Genomic DNA, 19,129 nt, shown 5'->3' with positions numbered 1-19,129 from the left:
ATTGAAAGTGTGAGGTTTCTTTGGGAGTTTGCTTGAGGAGGGACCAGTGGAGACCATAAGAAGAAAGTTTTGCTGGGCGTGGTGGCGCAGGCCTGTAATCCCCAGCACTTAGGAAGCTGAGGTAGGAGGATCATCATGCGTTAGAGGGCAGTTTGGACCACATAGTGAGTTCAAAACCAGCCTAAACTACCTAGTGAGATGCTGCCTCAAAAAAAAAAAGGGGGCCGGGGATAGAGCTCAGTGGCACAAGTGCCTGCCTGGCAAACACAAGGTCCTCAGTTCAATTCCTAGCACCAAAAAAATAAAAACAAAAAAGTGACATAGTTTCATATTTATTAAAAAAAAAAAAAAAAACGGAGTAGTGGCACATGCCTCTAGTCCCAGCACGTGGGAGGCTGAGGCAGGAAGATCATTATGAGTTCAAGACCAGCCTGAGCCACAAAGTGAGCTCAAGGGCAACCTGAACTGCATAGTGAGACCTCATCTCAAGAAGCAAAAACAAAAATACCCCCAAACAAAAATGATAAAAAATAATTTTTTAAAAAAAAGAAGTTTCTGCATTACTATCAGAGTCAAGCCAGATGGAGTGTCCTTACATGGATGTGTCTGTCTGCTCCAGGCCTATGGTTTAATAAATGTTAGCAAATAGCTCAGGACGTAATTGGACTGTGGCTGGGAGGATAATGAAAATGGTGCAGATTCAAAGGTGGTTCTGGTAGAGGCTCGTATTTTTAAATTGCGGTTGAACCCCGTGGAATGCAGCCTTTGAGTGACCTCTGTGATTTCACAAAGTAGGCTGTGCTAGCCATGAAGTGCGTGTGCATTTTGTTTGAGTACTTTTCTAAGTCATTTCTTAAAAAGTACATTAATCAGCAAATAGAAATAATATCCCAGTTAGGGACCCCATGAATCCAGCCCCTCAGCGTGCAAAGCAAACCACAGATGCCATGTGAAAGTCAAGGAACACGTGTCTAAGTAGGTAAATCCAGCGCGGTGTTACAAAATGACGGGGGAAGCTGTGGCCATCCCTATACGTCACCTGTCCACCACGCCTTTCAGTTCTCTTTGCTTTCCAATCGTGAATGCCTAACCCTTTTCGGAGAGGAAGCAGCAAAAAGCGTCACAACTAACTCGCTGCCTTTGTAGGCACTAAAAACTCACTAGGGGGCACCCGCGGGGGGCCCTTAGTGGGGACGTTCAGGAGAGCAGCAGCATTGATGGTTTACGGGAAAGACCACACAACACAGAAAGGCTATGTGGACACTCCCCACACCCCTCAGAAGCACCCAGGCTCATGGCTACCGGGCTGACAGCTAACTCAAAGAATTCAGGTTTGCAGCAAAGCCACGAGGCTCACACATGTGTGAACACAGGCCTAAAGTTCCCCCGGTGCAAAGCCAATCTTCCAAAGCATGTAGAAAGCAACCCGACCTCCTCCAGTGCTCTGTCCCATCCGCTGTGTCACAAGGAGGCCATGCCTCACCCTGCTCCCTGGTCCCTGCAGGCCGGGGTCCTGCAAGCAGCCGTTGCGTGGCTGTGTATGCTTCGTGCTCTGTTCCCAACTGCCAACATTTTCCAGCTAGAGAATAAAAAGTGAATGTCAAAAAGATCATTTAATTCAGGATATTGTTTCTACTCAGGACGCTCGATCATCCCAGTACAGCTTGCTATGAATTTTACCTTCCCCAGTGTGGGGGCTGGCGGGGTACCGTCCATTCTTTCCATAGACGGCACCGTACATTATTGAATCAAGTGTCCTTTAGGACCCCTCCCCTCCCAACACCGTCACCGACAGCCTTCCCCGCACCATTTACATAGCTCGAGACACAGACGTCAGTACGGACAGTACTGTCAAGAACACTCAATGCCAGCAGAAACACACATGGCCGCCTTCCGGCTACCTAGTCAGGAAGGTAAGCGACGGGTACTGTTCTTCATTTCTTTCCTTCCTTCCTCCCTTTTCCTTTCTGTATAAGTCACATCTAAACAACCTGCTGGGGAGGAATACAAATGAGACTCAGTCAGACCTCATGAGTCATCGCTTCACTGGGGAACAAAGCAGCCTTGCTTCAAAAAGCAATTTAATTAATTTTGTTATGTGCCGTGGAAACGAGGTTTTAAAGATGACTCCAAACAGTTGCGTGTGATTGTCTAAAAATAAGCGAACGACACAAATTACTGTCTGGTTTAGGAGTCCGCCAACAGTACAATAGGTGTTTTAAAATGGTAAATAACAGAAAGCTCGCATAGGATATTAAAAAGGAAAAAGCCAAAGCGAGATTTAACTGCTTACATCAAAGATAAACAACCACACACTTGTCACTCTTAAAAGACAGTTGTCTTGTGTGGACACAGCCCCGGTGTGACCTCGGAGGAGAGCACACGCCTTCCAAGCTGGCCTTGGAGCTTCTGCCCTCTGGGTCTAAACGGTCTCATCTATAAAACGCAGGTGAACCCTTCTGCAGCACATTCTCAGAGGTGAGGGTCAAAGAGCCTCATGAATGCGAAAATACTCTGCGAACTGAGAAGTCACTGGGCCCCGTAACATTATTTTACTTCGCTCCATTTTTCCAGACTACAAAACAGCAGTCTGAGCTTCTTTTACACAAAAACACACTCTCTGCGTTATTTTCTTAAGTCTCTGTCTTACAAACATGCCAAACAGTGAGAATGCGAAGACCTATTCCTTTGGACTCTTGTTTTGTTTTTTCTTTTGTTTTTTACTTTTTTGAGAAGCGTCTCACCATGTAATTCCGGCTGGCCTTGAACTCACTATGGAGCCCAGGCTGGTCTTGAACGCTCAGCGAGTCTCCTCTCTTGCCTCAGCTCCACCCCACTGCCCGGATTACAGGCCTGTGTCACCCCGCCCAGCAGCCTGCACTCTTTATTTGTTTTTTATTGTAAAGAAAATAGTACCAAAAAAAGGACAATAGCAAAATACAAACAAAACAAAGCAAGGACATTAAAAATGATACAGATGATAAGGATTAACAGTGGTTGTTATTTTACATATTGTTATCTTCAACGAAGTTGCTCAGATTACCAGATGTAAGAACAGAAGATTGATCAAATCATTAAAGGGAATAAGAAAATAATAATAATTTAAAAGAACATTAGAGAAAACACACAGTTGCACTCTTTCATTCAGTGGCAACAGTCAAGAAACTCTTTCTCTTCCTCCCTCCCCCCCATTCCTTCTTTCCTTCCCACCCTCCACACCTGGAATTGAACCCGGGGCCTTCCCACTGAGCTACATCCGCAGCCTTTTTTATTTTTTACTGTGAGATAGTGTCTCACTAAGTCACTAAGTTGCCCAGGTTGGGCTCAAAATTGTGCCCCTCCTGCCTCAGCCTCCCAGAGTTCTAGGATCATAGGTGTGCACCACCACACCTGGCTAGCAAACTGCTTCTTCAAGAGTCAGACATTGAACAGTTTAAGCTTAAACTGTTGCAACCCAGAACTGCTTTGCAGTGCAAAAGTGCAATAGACAGTGCTTAAGTGGAGGGCCGAGGCGGTGTGCAAATAGATTCCTTCATGGACACTGAAGTTAGAATTTCTTATCGTTTTCATACATCACAACACTCTTCTTTTGAATTTTTAACTGTTTCAAAACATTTTTAAAAAACGATTCTCAGCTCCTAGGCCAGACAAAACCAGGCAGAAGGCCAAATTTGGCTCACAACAGGTCACAGGTTAACTCCTAATGGGCCAATAAAAACCCTTCCCTTGGCCTGCGTATCTATCCAGGTGTCCTTGTGCATGCTTGCCAAGTGCCCAGCTGCTAATCTGCACCGTAGCACCACCTCCCCTTTCTATGTATCAGGTGCTTACTGCAGTCCCTACATGCAACCAAGAATATACTGATTTTATTTATGTATTCATTCAGTTTTTAAATTTTTGCATTATTGAGGATAGAACCAAGAGATATTGCTACCATGGAACTACATTCCCATCCCTTCTTGTCATTTTATGTATGTATGTATGTATGTATGTATGTATGTATTGAGACAGGCCCTCGCTAAGTCGCCCAGAGTAGCTTTGAACTTGGGATCCTCCTGTCTCAGCCTCCCTTACCTGGGACTCCGGGTATGCATCACAGCACATGGCTTCTCGTAATTTTCTACTTAAAAAAAATCTTTTGGAAATACTTCCAATGACACATGGATTACAAATAGCAATTCAGTAGGCACCCATATCCCCAATATCTAGATACAGCAGGTGTAAATATGTCACCATACTTGCTTCATATTTCTCTTTTAAAGAGAAAAAGTGCAAACACCTCAAGCCACGCCCTAGTGCTCCCCACCCGCACAGGAGGCCCATGCTGCCCTGCATAGGAGTGTACCCTCCTACCTACCCTGGGCTCTTCCATGCACGCATGGGTGCACAAGCAGCGTGCCCTATAGTTCTATGTGTTTTAAACTGACGTAAATGGTGTTGCACTGCATGTAGGCTTTGCTTCAGGTTGCTTCCTCTCTCAGGATTATTCCTGGTTGTATTTGTAGAACTGGTTCAATCACTTTGGCCCATGTACGGTGAAGCCACAATGTATCCCGCTGTTCTCCAACTGGGGGGGAGGGCAGAGTGGGTTCTTTTTTCGTTTTCCCTGGTACTCGGGGAGGCTGTCCGCTGTGGCACAGTCCGTGCTGGTGTAATGGTGGAAATCGCCCATCACTTCTTCCTCGGCCAGTGAGGACGCTTACTAAATAATACAGATGCCCCTGCTGCTCAATAGTACAGATGCTTCGCTGGCTCCCTGGTGCCTGATCTCCTGCCCCTTAGCCCCGTGCTTCTGCCCAGCTTCTCTGTCCTCACAGCCCTGAAGCCCTGCTCCAGCCATGGTGAATGCCTTTCCCTTCTGGCTGGGAATAGCACGCGAGGGGCCCTCTGTGTCATGGCTCTTGCTGACTTCCCAAGCCCAGTCCTTCTTGCCTTTCCTACCCCAATATCACACCTCCTGCTCTTCCCTGTGGCTGAATGCCCTCCTCCCGGCTCCGGGCCTAGGCCCATCTACTGCCTATTGCCAACTCCTTTGCTTTTGCCACAGAGCCAGTGTCACCTATGTAAGAGGACTTTCATGAACTCCCCTGCCCCCAGGGGCCGAGATCACACCCTTGCCATTCCCCTCCCCAGTCTGGGAGCCCCTTGTGCGTCTCTGTGCCTCAGCCTTCAGCACGGGGACTGTTCTCCCTAGGTATTTGAATTAATAAAATGCCTGATCTCTACAGCAATTCCCGGAAAAATGAGCTCAAGAATTACGCAGACTGAGATGAGACTGACGGAATCCAAGCTAACTGATATCTCCCCATGGAAATTTGAAACCAGCAAGTACTGCTATTTATAGCCTCCAAAGCTCCGCTTTAGTTTGATGATTCAACCACTTATTGTATTGCCCTAAGTTTTCATTTAAAACTATTCTGGAACACATAGCCAAGTCAGTTATTTCCCTTTAGTTCAGACAGGCTTCTTGCGAAAGTATGTGAGGTTGTAGAGAGAAAAAAATCCATTTACGCCAGGAAATGACTGTAACAGGATGACCAGAAACTACCTGGTAATCTAAGAGTTTGCATTACCTGCAAAAGGTAATAAATAATTGAGTCTTTATTCACAAGAAGTCTCTAATCCAATGGTTACATATTATTGATCTGACTGTGGGGAAAAGACTTTAAGAAAGTCTTAAAGTATTTACACTACAGCACTTAAGTTCACACACGGTGTTCCACGAGGTTATTCAGTTTCTCGTGGCTTTGGAAATCAGTCCTGCTGACTTATTAGCACAGTGTAAGTCTAAAAACACCTTGTTTACTTCCTTGCCCTCTTGGAGCCATGGAAGGAAATTTTTTAAGCATCTTCGTTTATGTCCTTTAAACCCAAAGCCTTATACACTGAGGCTATTCATGATAGAAGATTCTAGACATACTGTACCTATCCTCCACAGATGACATGGAATGTCGCTTAGCATTCTCTTGAACACACAATGTTTATCCCCAGGAACTCTGGGGCCAAGAGGCTATACAGATACCAAAAAAGTTGATCCAGGGGACTGAGGTGTCATCCCAGCTTTTTCATGACTTGACATGTAGCCATCAGCAAGCTGCTTCTCTGCCCTGGGGGTCATCTGTACAATAAAGGTAAAGACCACATGATCTTGAGATGCTTGCTTCCAACCATGCAAGGTATTTCTAGAGTTTTCAAGCACACATAATGCTGTGTTGTAAAACTTACTCAATACAAGTTTTTCAACTCATTGGGTGTACAACACCAAGTTACACTGATATAGTGCTTCTTTTACAAAAGAAATATAAGCATTTTTACCCAATGCCTTCCAGAATTGGGTAGAGAAGTGTAGCTGAAATTAAACACAAGTGACAATTATTATTCTTACTAAATGCTACTGTGACATAAAATGTAATGGAAACAGTGTATGTTGAGATAATAAACTGTACAATTACTGGGCCTCACTTATAAGACCCACGCTCGTAGATTTTTCTTCTCTGTGTTGTGCTTATTTGGTAATCGGAAAACAATAATTTCAACACTCCTGTCAGTCCAATATCCACTTCTACAATTAATATATATCCATAGTGAGGTTTATGTCCATAAATTATGTATGCAAACAGTTCCAGAATATAAAACAAGCCCCCTAAGCCCCTTCAAATTACACAGGCAGTGACGATTAGCATCTGATTCAGTGGAAAATTACTTTGAGCATTCAAAGCCTGAAGTACTGCCAAAATGAGAGAGAATCAACAAAATAACAGAGCCGGGCTAGATTGAATCCACAGAACACATTATAGAAGAGGCATTTAATGAGCTGGGCAGAGGATGCTGCTTGCTCACCAGGTGAAACTAATAAAAGACCCTTTGCCAAGCTTGCCATGACAATGTTCTGCTAATTTTCTCAAGAAGAATCTGCTTGCATGGTGAGTCACTGCCCTTTTACTGGCATTATTTTAATGATATGAGATAGAAGAAAAGGTCACAATTTAGATCAATGCCATCTTTGGATGACAGAGTGGGTGAATCACCAAATGAAATTAACACCGAATCCTGGTTACCATCTATGCTGTCTATACTCTTCCCCGATACTCGCTAAAAACGCACTCAGTGAGGTATTTCAAGAGAGCCGGTTGCTAGGATTCAGGCTCATTCAAAGCTCTTCATCTCCACCTGGACAATATGTATTAAATTACAATATATATTAAACTTACCACGAGGCGAAGGGCTCAGATAGATGTATGTCGACAGTGGCCACATTAGCAACTGACATAAAATATAGAAACAAAAGAAAGCCAAAGCTACACAAACTTCAGAAATCATCCTAGCCATTTCTTTTTCTTTCCAGAAGATACTGAAATTCAGAAAGGCCATAGACCTCCTTACACTGTCACACACTTGGAAGACAGATGAGACGAGGCACCGAGGCCTTCATTTTCTTGATACGTATATTTAGTTTTAGAATTTACATGAATACAATTGTTTCTTATTAATGCAAATGAGAAGGAGCAACCTAAAAAGATAACTTTTTAATTTTTTTGCTTATTTTTTAAATTTTTAAAATATTTATTAGTCCATGTTTACAGTGCATAATTATTATATTCGTCATGGGGAGTTGGTACATGTACATAACACATCTTCATCCTTTCTATTTTAGGTTTTTGATCTTTGCTAGAACATTTGTTGTTAAAACATGCTATAACACCTCACCAAAAAAGAAATATGGTTGAAATAAGAATGTGAAGAAAATGCCCCACATCCTATGTCATCTGGAAATTTTAAAGTAAAACAACAACGAGATACCACTACACAACAATTAGAACAAACACTGATGATGAGGTAAAGCAACTGGAACTGTCACCCATGGCAGATGGCAAATGGTGCAGCCACTTTGGAAGACAGTTTAGTGGTTTCTTACAAAATGAAACGTATTCTTACCATAAATCCAGCAGTCTTGTTCCTCGGTACAAATGAGTTGAAAAACATGTCCACACAAGAAACTGAACAAGAGCCGGGTGTGGTGGCTCACACCTGTAATCCCAGCACTCCGGAGGCTGAGGCAGGAGGATCGTTGCAAGTTCGAGACCAGCCTGGGCTACAAAGTGAGCTCAAGGCCAGCCTGAACTGTGCAGCGAGACCCTGTCTCAAAAAGACAAAAAAAGAAACTGAACAAGAACTTTTATACCAGCTTTCTTCATAATGATCAAACCACAGAAGCAAGCGAGATGTCCTTCCATAAGTGAATAGCTAAACTGTGCTACATCCAGAGTGGGATACTATCCAGCGACAAAATGAAATGAGCCACAAGAGACCTAGAGGAAATTAATTGCATATTACCAGTGAGAAAACCGGTTTGAAAGGCCACATACATACTGTATGATTCCAACTACGTCACATGCTGGAAAAGGAAGTGACTACGGAAAAATATTTTGGCCTTGTCCAGAGATGGAAAGGGATGTGGAAGGAGAAATGAAGAGTCACAGCACAGATTTTTAGGGCAGTGAAACTCTCCTGTGTGGTGACAAAGGTAGATCCATGCCACTATACATTTTTCAGAACCCACAGACTGTACAATACGGAGAGTGAGCCCTGACGTCAGCTGTGGACTTGGGGTGATAGGGAGGTACGGCTGCAGGTTCATACTGATAGTGGGTGAGGCTGGGGTGAAGGGGATAGATGAGAACTGCTTGTACTTTCAGCTTAACTTTGCTGCAAACTTAAATGTCCTCTAATAAATAAAGTGGAGTGTGTGTGTGTGTTTTGTGATAGTTTTCTTTTAGAATCCTTCACAGTGCACATATTTTGGAAGATGAAGTACAACATAGCCTATTGGGCTAGCTCACAAGAGACTCTGACAGTCTCAGGAAATACACTAATCCTTCTTCAGCGAAAGAAGTTGATATTTCCAAAACTATGGTGCATATTCAGAATGAAAATAGAGTGGGAGAAAAATGGCGCCATGTCTACCTGCACAGCAATGCATGGACTTCTAGCATTCACCTGACAGACATGCTAGTGTTCACCTGGATAGCGTGGGGACAGGTCGGCTGAGGACCATGACATGAAGTCCCCACATGAATTCCCTTGAACACACCATTGTGTCATCATTGTCGGTAGTGTTTTAAGCAGCTAGGGATCTATCCAGAGAACTGAAATAATGGGGTTTCGGCTTCTAAAGGATGCCGCCATTCCCTGGCCTGGAGCTCTCTCTCCCACACTGGCCAAGAAGGGAATAGCCAGTGAAGTCCTTGTGTCACAGCTCTCTGACTTCCAGCTGGACTTCAGTCTCCTACACGGAAGGATCTATATTAGTTTCCTGCAGAAGGTGCAGCAAGTAAAACTGGTGGTTCGCAATAGAAGAAATGTCTTCTCTTACGTGTATAGACTCTTTTCCTTGTCCTTATTCCCTAAACAGTACAGTGCAACAACTATTCACGTAGCATTCATATCTTGTTAGGTGTGATAAGTAATCTAAAGACGGCTTAAAGTACACAGAAGGAAAGACTCAGGTTCCACGCAGAGGATGTTACTGGAGCATCCATGGATTTTGCTATCTGCAGGAGGTCCTGGTTACAGAGGGATGACTGTACTAAAAAGACAAACAATTAAAAGCATGGTTTCCTGTCCTACATCCAAGATTTAGGAAAGAAATGAAATCTTAAAAAATGTGAACAGACTTCACTTTTCACAGTTCCTAAACATTTTCATTTTCTATTGTGAATATTTTTAAAGCAACAAAATCTGGCTAGGCAATATACATTTTTCTTTAAACTACATTTCTACGGCTTACACAGAGCTGTGCTTTCTCTTCTCTTGGTTTCTGTGCATATGAAGAGGCAATGCTGACCCTGAAAATGTCACCGATCCTTGCGGAACAACAGCAGCGGAGTGGGAGGAAGAGCTCTGGCGGGTCTTTGGTTTTTTTTTGGTTTGTTTTTTTTTTTGTTTTTCTCCGGTACCGGGAACCAAACTCACGACCTTGCGCTTGCCAGGCAGGCGCTTTGCCGCTGAGCTAAATCCCCAGCCCCATCTGGCGGGTCTTGAGTGGACACTAGCAGAACACTCAAAACTGCTACTGCAATGGAGCCTGGCTGAACATCAGACGCAGACACCATAACCACAGCCCCAGCGAGCACACGCGACCACACTGCTGCCTTGCTGCCATGCAAAGAACCACAGTCGCCATGGTGGGAGGACAAAGATCCAGTGGCGCGGGCCAGCTGAGACAGCAGTGTGTTTTAGGGCTTCAGATTGCTGGGTTCTGGGAACAGAGCTACAGTGACCCAACACTGTGTTTTTCCTGAGACGGGACTGACAAAACGTGGTACAGGGTGACTGTGTTGGGAATCTTCCCACTTGCTGGGGAAGAGCCCTCATACAGCTGGAAGGTCCTCTGGAGGATGGCCCTGTCCCCGGACGCCACCCTGTCCCCATGCCTCCAACCTCTCCATACTTCTTTATACCCATACCTATGTCTGTACCCGCATCTACATGCATATCCATATAATCAGCCATGCACGCTCTGTGCAGGCTTCTCCGCTTAACAGATCCAATGAGTTCTGAAGCGGATGTATTGGCACCCTCCCCAGAATCAAAACCACCCAGGAGCGGGCGCTAATTGGCCTAAATGAACCAGTATAATCCTCAAGTGATTGGCTTGGGACTAGCACTGGTCCAGACATAAACCCACCAGTTGTTGGCACTACCTTCTTTACGTGATTGTTTCACCAGGGGCACGTGGCTAGAGTTAGTCCAGAGTAAAGCCCAGGGGACTTGTCCAGTAGCTGGAAAAATGTTTGTGGGATCCTGATTGGACCCCTGGCGTGGCTGCAGCCACTTTGTCATCGGGAAAGAGTGAAGCCCAGCGGTGCTGCCAGCACAGTGAGAAAGTGCAGAAAGCAACACAGAGGAGTAGGAACCCTAATGAAACTGCGTATCCTAATCCGCCTCATCTCTGGCCTTTTCTGTTATTAGACAGTTTAAGGGGCATTTCCTGTTATTTGCAATGGATCAAAAATGACCTTACCAAGAACAGTGATAGGTGCTGGGAATTCCGTGGTGAAAAAGATAAAGTGCCTCCCCTGCCATGCTCGCATTTTAGTAGAAGGCAGATAATAAAGGAATTTCATCCAGCCCTATGTGGAGCATTTTTGTATTTTTAATTTAATTTTATTTTTGTTGGTGCATGTTTGCAGTATGTAGTGATCACAGTCCTCGTGAGGAGTCGGTGTGTGGAGATACCCACCCTCACTCTTTGTACGTCCCCTCCCCTCCCCCTCCTGCCTCTTAGAGCCCTTCCTATGTACAAAAAATCTACCGTGATGGCAGACACACATTTTAGGCCACCAGGGAAGGCCTTCCTGAGGTGACATGACAGTGACAAAGAGCCAGGAATGGAAGCTCTGGGAAACAGGGTGCCGGGTAGAGGGAACAGTGAACAGGAGGCTGGTGAGGGTCGACGGTGCAGACGCCATGCAGGTAAGTGGCCTGGCTGCTAGGCTGCGTGTGGCATCTCAACCTTCTCTGAGGAGGAGCCATGGGAGGATTTTGAGCAGAGGCACGCACACCTGACTGCTGTCTGGAAGTTCTCTAGCTGCCAGCCCGCAACATGACCGTAAGTGTGAGGAGAGCAGAAGGGTTGCAAGCTCTGAGCGAGGCACGCGCCCGGCGGGGCCCTGGGTGGGAGCCGTGGTACAGCGTGCGAAGAAGCCATTTCTGAGTGTCTCCCTTGCTTCTTTCCTTTGGAAGCCGCAGATTCACCTAAAGTCCTGTTGGGTTTTTCCTTTCTCCAGAGTGAGGCTCCAAAGAAGGAGGCAGCACCACAGGACCAGCAGTGGCTGTTTCTACACATGCCGCGGTTGTTTCTAAGGTGCAGCTTCCGTGTGCTGCCATTTCCATTCAACACAACTGTGAAGCGAAGTCGATACAGGCTGTCAGGGAGGCAGTGAGGGTCTCCTGACTTTACACGGTCCCTTCACAAGCTGAAATACCACATGATTTCTCTTATATGAGAAGTCCAAAATATAAATTGAAGAGCAAAGTAAAAGATAAAAGGCAGATAGATCCTTTGCAAAGGGGAAGGGGACCGAGACATAGAGGAGGGAGAAAAAGGGGCAAAGGGATGAAAAAATAATTAGGTGTGTTACGTACACGCACCACCTCCCCACTCGGAATGTAACCATTACGTAAACATGTACTGGTGAAAATTAAAGATACTAAATTGTACCTTCAGTGGGGCATGGTACAGGATTCTACTTTTGCCTAGTGAAGTATGTGTTTATTCCAGCCTTCCTATAAACATCTCCAAGTCCGACACTAAAAACGCACATTTAGAGGCACAACTCTGAACCTCCAGCAGCAGTTCACCAGCCAGGCAAGACCACTGTTCCAAGGAGGCTTCCAGGCCCTGCCGCACAGGCCGAGTCGGGTCTACGCTAGGATTGGCAAAACTCATCTTTCCTGTCCTACAAAGTGATTCTAGCCAACTCAGAAGCACCCTTGTCTCTGAAATGCCATTACCTGTGTCCTAAATTCCCCCGACAGCTCATTAGCTGTTATCTTTGAAACCAAGCCATCTCAAATGCTACCTGAAAGGGGATGATATTTTTAAGAATTAGCTGGAGCCCTTGGAAGCACACAAAGGAGTTGGAATGCAACCAAGACCCGGCTAGAGGACACAGGGAAATGGTCATTAGGGGTGGCATGCTGGACATATCCAGGAATCCTAATTAATGAGTCCCAAGTGCTTCTCAGCCTTATTCCTTTAGTGGTACTTGAGGTCTATTTGCCCTCAAGTAAATTTTAAATCAACTACGAGGCAAGCTTTCTTTTCCCAATCGTCACACCAGTTCTGATGCGGCACACCATTTCAGCACGCTCCACATCTCAACCAGGCTGAGGGTCTCTGGTCTATAGGTACTGCTCCCGAGCTTATCCCTGATGGTTCTGTACACAGTCCCCACGGCACAAAGAGGCCAATAACACACTTAAAAACTAAGCTGTGGATATGGTCTCCATGTTCCACCAGCGAACAAATACAATCTTGAAAAGCAGAGGTTACTATAACTCACTACTAATTGAATCAGGACACATCAAAGTGGTATTACGGGCATTTTTTTAATGGTAACGGTCAATTTATACAAATTACAGGCTAGGATAGTACGAGTACAAAATCTATCAAGACAAAGGTTAGAAAAACATCACTTACAAAAGTAAATTTGATTCCAGTGGCTAAAGCACTCATGCCCCCCGTGGTGATAACCAGGTAACACACAGCTGGAAGTAAAGCATGGCGTGTGGACGTCCTCCCCCGAGGCAGGGCACTGCTGCGTACTTCAGCAGAGCTGGTAACACCCGTGACTGATGGTTCTAAGGCTTTCAGCATGACATCAAGAGGCATCTTGGGACAGGCTCACCAGGCAAAACTCAAAGCAGAATGTACGAACATCCTTGGCAAACTGTAAGGTGCTGTGCAGATGTTGTTAGCTATTGCTATTATTCCTGTTCAGTGAGAGTTCACTAAACACGGGAAAAGGAAGACGAGTCTGTATAACTGACCAAAGTGACTTAGTGGACATTTAAAAATGAACACAGGTGGGATTTTTTCCAACTACATGCAGCAGTAACACAGGCAAGGAAAGTGTGGCCAGGAGCAACGTCAAGGAATTCTGGACTACTGCGTGGACTATCTAAAGGATGAAGTTATTCATATATTATGCGTAGTATTTAGAGTTAGGTTCCCCAAGTCCCTGAAAATTATTTTAAGGAGACTCTTTCCCCTTCCAAAGGGAAAAAGAAGTCTCATCAAGTCACTAACGTGCACTCCAACCCAGCTCTTGTAAAAATGATCTTCAACATGAATCTGAATTAACAGTTGTACTACACTGGTGGGCAACACGGAACAGCGGACAGCAACAAAACCTGCCATCGACCTAAAACAAGTGACAAATTTTCTCTTAGTTACACCATTTATCCAACGGGCTTGACAACAGTATACAATTTCACTTGGGAATAAACTGAACAATAAACTGGTCTGGAGACAAGGGAAGACATACTAGATACATTTAAAATTGGATTTAAATCCTTTGTTTCAGGTACTTTCAGCTTTAGTCTTTCTCCCAGGTATACCTTAACTTTTTATTCATCTCCTTTTACTTCACATATAAAATCGATACAAAATGGAAAATGAACACGAAGCAAGTCAATCAGTTGCTTCTTTTGGCAAAGCCAATGGGATTACTATGATGAAAACATTCAAATTATGATGATGGACTTCCGTTAGATTCTGGTGGAACACTTTAACAGTAGGTTTAAAATTCTTCACTAACAGCTCAAAAGCAAATTCTGTTAAATGTAACATGTTGTCCGCTTAAAGAGCTAATGGTATCAGAGGCACTGTACAGACTTTCAAATTTTCAGTGCAGTAGGAAATAAGGATTACAGTGTGGAGGACAAACAAGGTGGTGAGGAAGGTGCTGTAACAGTCAATAAGGATACATCAGTAGCTTGGACTGCCACTTCAAGTCACATTTCCTAAGTGAGGTCAGTCACTGTCACAAAACAGTTTTCAAACAACAGCGAACATCCTCGTATCTTAAAACATATATAAGGGCTCACCTGCAACTGTCCTTTCTATACACCTTAAAGTATATACATTGTGCAAGGAGAAACCAGTGAGATATCTAAAAAAATAGATCTTATTTGTCAAATACCATATGTGAACAAAATTAACAGCAGCAAACTAGTGAGGTAACACTTAAAGCCACGGGAAAAACTAACTCTTTGAAAGCAAGCCTATTTTGTAATTACCCTAAACACCAACCCTACCATCTGATTTTCACTTTCAACAAGGTGGTAGTTTTTCCAAGGAAAAATTACATGTCTGTATGTATCCCTGGTTTAAATACTTGCAGAAAAACGCCCATATCATTATCTACTCAGCAAATGTCTGAAAACAATGATCCAACCTTGGACAATATATTTTACAAATAGCATTTAGATACCAAAAGTACAAAGAAAACCCTGGCATGATACAAAAAGGAATTACATGGGATAACTTAAATACAATAGGCCATCTAATGAAGGAATCATCTAGAAATTTACCACATAGTAACCTAGATTCAAATGTCATTTTACTAAACTTGTAACTTTTACCAAAAAAACCTTTACGTTTGGAATACATTCCTGAAGTCATTTAAACTGTAGACAGAATTTAACTTTAAGAATTAAGAATAGTTCTATAATCATCACACAGATCTTGTTTTTCTCAACAATTAAACACACTGATTTTTATGCCTAATGACCTCTAATTCTTTAGTCCAATTCCATAACACTGAAAATAGTAACAGTGAACAAACAAGTCAATAATGGTGAACAATTAAGCAAGGGCCATTGTATTAAGACTATCAGTAAAAAGAAATTTGAATTTGTTTTAACATACATAAAAACATAAAAAATTGTACATATTCATAGGGTGCCATGTGCTATTTCTATGATTACATTGTATGTTTGAATTAGGTTACATGTATTTCTTTCTTCAAACATTTATTATTTCTTTATGAGAAAACATTGAAAATTTGAACTTTAAAACAACAAGATAGAGTGTGTTTTTAAGAAAATGGCCAATAATCACTGTTCTGAAATAAAAAGGCAAATAGCTGTCAGTAAAGATGGCAGGATTTGAACTGACACCAAACTTTTAGCACATACGGACAAATGCAAAACAGTTTATTTCTGTTTGAATATACATTTTTCCAGTTTTTTACAGAGAACATATATTCTGGTTCTATAATAAAAAAAAACCAAACATTTGGGAGACAGTGTTTTCAGAATGCACACAACGAATACCTGGTGGCTATAAAGAACACAGACTAAAGGTACTAACGGAAAACGACAAGGTGTGAGAGGTTTTTTCCCATCAAAAAGGACCTCAAGGGGCTGGGGATTTAGCTCAGCGGCAAAAGCGCCTGCCTGGCAAGCGCAAGGTCATGAGTTCGGTTCCCGGTACCAGAGAAAAACCAAAAAAAAAAAAAAAAAAAAAAAAAAAAACAAAAAGGACCTCAAGGATATCTAACTATGCACCTATACATATAAGATATAACTTTTTAATAACTCCAATTAAAAAGCCAGTAGACCAGAAATCTCAAGAATATTTCTTAGGTGATAGGGGCTGGGGATTTAGCTCAGCGGCAAAGCACCTGCCTGGCAAGCACAAGGTCGTGAGTTCGGTTCCCGGTACCGGAGAAAAACCAAACCAAAAAAAAAAAAAAAGAATATTTCTTAGGTGATAAAGATGATCCATTTCTATTATACTCTTAATAGATGCAAAAATTTGAACACTTTTAATGCAAATTCCTATCATATAAACTGTAACTTAAAAAAAGCAGTAGGGAAAACAATTATAAGTGGAATTTCAAGAACCCTTGTAACTGAACCCTAACTTCAATGCTGAACGAGGGAGCCAGGACATCTGAACATCACGAAAGTGCCCATCAGCTCCTCTTTGCTGTCTTAACCCTGCAGTGAGCCAGTCTTGTGACTTAGCCTAGCTTCCCCTTTTAACTAATATAATGAAAGTTCATACACTCTATGCGCAAATCATCAGTGACATTAACTCCAGTGCCTGCAGTTGAAGCATAGGAAATTAGAATCCCAAACGCAAGAACCTGGTATCTTCCTGACAGGGAAAGTGTTCCAGCTTAAAACAAAGCTCAGATTTGCTTCACTGAGTGTGTCCTAATATATCCAGAGGAGTAAAACTGAAAAGCAACTAAAAGACAAACTGCTACAAAACATTTCACCGTCAGCCAATCAAATTCTTCCCAGAATAACGTGTAACTTGTTTAACAGACTCATTTTTATCTAACTTAACTTTTCCAAATTTTTATGTGCAAAGGAAAGACTCAAAGTTAAAACTGATTACAAAAGCCACTGTATGAGGTGGGTCAAAATTTACACTGGTCAGACGTGACGCCTCCAGACTGACTTTAACGTACTCTTTCAAGTTTATTAAAATAGGATGTATTCATTATCAATGCCCACAGCAGCATTTACCGTATTTTACAAAATCACTTTCATGCTATCAAAAGGCGATGTCACGTTAATCTTGCTTTCCTTCTCGCCACTGTCGTGAGCCTTCATTCCAAGCCACATACACAAAAAGGGCCAGCACCACATGAACGGCAACCACTGCAACAATGGCCGCATAAAAATAGCTGTCCCTGTTGGACATCCCAAGGGCGCCTATCAGGAGAGAAGAGTAAGTTTTGATTTTATTCCAAAATTTACTGAAGTACATAAACAAAGCATAATAATTACCATCAGCTATATACTTATTTAACTAGTCAAACAAAAATAACACTTCTGGATGGTAGTGAATCCAGCACATTAAAAGGTATGAGTGCCTTCTATATATAAAAATATTGCTTTAAATGGAACCATAATCATAACTTTGTCTAGGGTCTTCAAACATGAGATTTTACTCTCCTCCTTTCAAAAACGAAAAACGTCCATTCCTCCACAATCTTCTCCCATGTCAAGCAACCTCAGTTCTCAAGCAGATATGAAAAGAATCATAAGCTGTTTCACAAAAAAAAGAACTATAAACACTGCTAATGTCACAGAAGTAATCTTGGTGCTGGCTTTTACAGAACCAGCAACAATCAGGTGACTCTCACTATCAAGCAAATAACTTAACGTAGTCATTTGTACGTAACTCAACTTTTCCAAATTTTCATGTACAAAAGAAATAAAAATAATATATTTAAAAATCTATGGACGAAATGACAAGCTGCAATAATTACAAATGATGAAATATTTACTGAAATAATTTATGCACAATGTCATTTTCGGAAAGACAGAAGCTTACATGTAACGAAGGCACAGAAATGAAATTAACAAGGGAAAACTGCTTTGATAAGCCAAGGATTACCTTCAAAGATGTAAGATTTGGTTGTGAAATATAAGCCGATGGGCACAGTTATCATTAATGCTGTGAAAAACAAAAGTGTTTTCAAGGTCGACGCCAACGAACTTTCATTTCTGGAAGAAAAAAAGAACAGTAGTGTGCAGTGCTGTATACAAATATTTATCTGTCCCTAGAGCTATAAACATCCACAGATGAGATGCTAGCAAATAGCACCCCCCGTGGGAGCAGTGATCATAGGAAGAACAGTGTAGGCATGGCTCACGAGGCTTCTTTCAGGGACCTGGTTATGTACCACCTCACCTTCGTAAGACTTGTCATTTAACACTGTGTGGTCCACTCACACGCAGGGGAACTGTCCGACATGAAAACCAGGCCCACGCCGTCTGACCCACTGAAACCCACCAGGAAAATTACGCCCAACCATGACACTTGGAAATGCCTCCGCTTCAGTGGCTGAACCCACATGCCACACAATAGAATCAGTCCACAATCTGCACCAGATAGTGACATAGCAAGAGTTCAGGCACTGAAAGCCTTCTCAATTGCTGCCCTCCCACAGATCTGAGTATATCCACCTATTTACACAAAAAATTTAAATACTACAGAAAAACAGTGGGCCCCAGCAGTAAAATTAAGAAATGGCGTGGATACTCTCTACATAGAAGACACCTAAAACTCCACCGAAGACTTCTAGGTTTAATAACCGAATTCAGTTGTGTAGCTGGATAAAACTCAACATTCAAAAGTCAGTAACATTTCTCCACAGCCTCGCCAGCATTTCTATTGGTTGATTTCTTAATGCTAGCCATTCTTCCTGGGGTGAAATGAAATCTCAATGTTGTTTTAATTTGCATTTCTCGAAAGAGTAATGATGTTGAACACTTTCTCATGTATTTGTTTGCCATTTTTATTTCTTTATCTGAGAAGTGTGTATTCATCTCAGCTGCCCATTTTTGGATTGGGTCTTTGAATCTGGGGAGGGGGGCTGATGTTTTTTAATTCTTATATGTTCTAGATAGAAAACCTTTGTTTGAGTGACAGTCTGCTAAAATTTTTCCCAATTTGTGGGTTTTCTTTTTACTCTGCTGGTGATTTCTTTAGATGTGCAGAAACTTTTCAGTAGGATGAGATCCCAGTTGTCGATTCCGTGAATTATTTCACGGGCAGTTTGGTTTTGTTCATGAACTCTCTGCCTACCCCTATGTC

The 19,129-nt window shown here is 42.7% G+C and overlaps 1 protein-coding gene across 2 annotated transcripts in view; it reads right to left on the bottom strand.

The window, feature by feature from the left end:
• Positions 1-13,094: 13,094 nt before the first annotated feature.
• The window catches only part of Vma21 (VMA21 vacuolar H+-ATPase homolog (S. cerevisiae)), a 12,582-nt gene continuing 6,547 nt past the window's right edge, over positions 13,095-19,129 (bottom strand). For both annotated transcript variants that reach the window (XM_005406432.2, XM_005406436.2), the window contains 2 exons: positions 17,927-18,036; positions 13,095-17,238 (listed from right to left, as the gene is read on the bottom strand). In XM_005406432.2, coding sequence (XP_005406489.1) covers positions 17,096-17,238; positions 17,927-18,036 — 253 coding nt within the window. In that variant the 3' untranslated portion in view covers positions 13,095-17,095. The remainder of the gene's footprint in view (positions 17,239-17,926; positions 18,037-19,129) is intronic.

The sequence above is a fragment of the Chinchilla lanigera genome, unplaced genomic scaffold (assembly GCF_000276665.1).
Source record: "Chinchilla lanigera isolate Chin_1 unplaced genomic scaffold, ChiLan1.0 scaffold00097, whole genome shotgun sequence".
Taxonomy (NCBI): Eukaryota; Metazoa; Chordata; class Mammalia; order Rodentia; family Chinchillidae; genus Chinchilla; species Chinchilla lanigera.
This window is presented reverse-complemented; position numbering and strand designations above follow the sequence as displayed.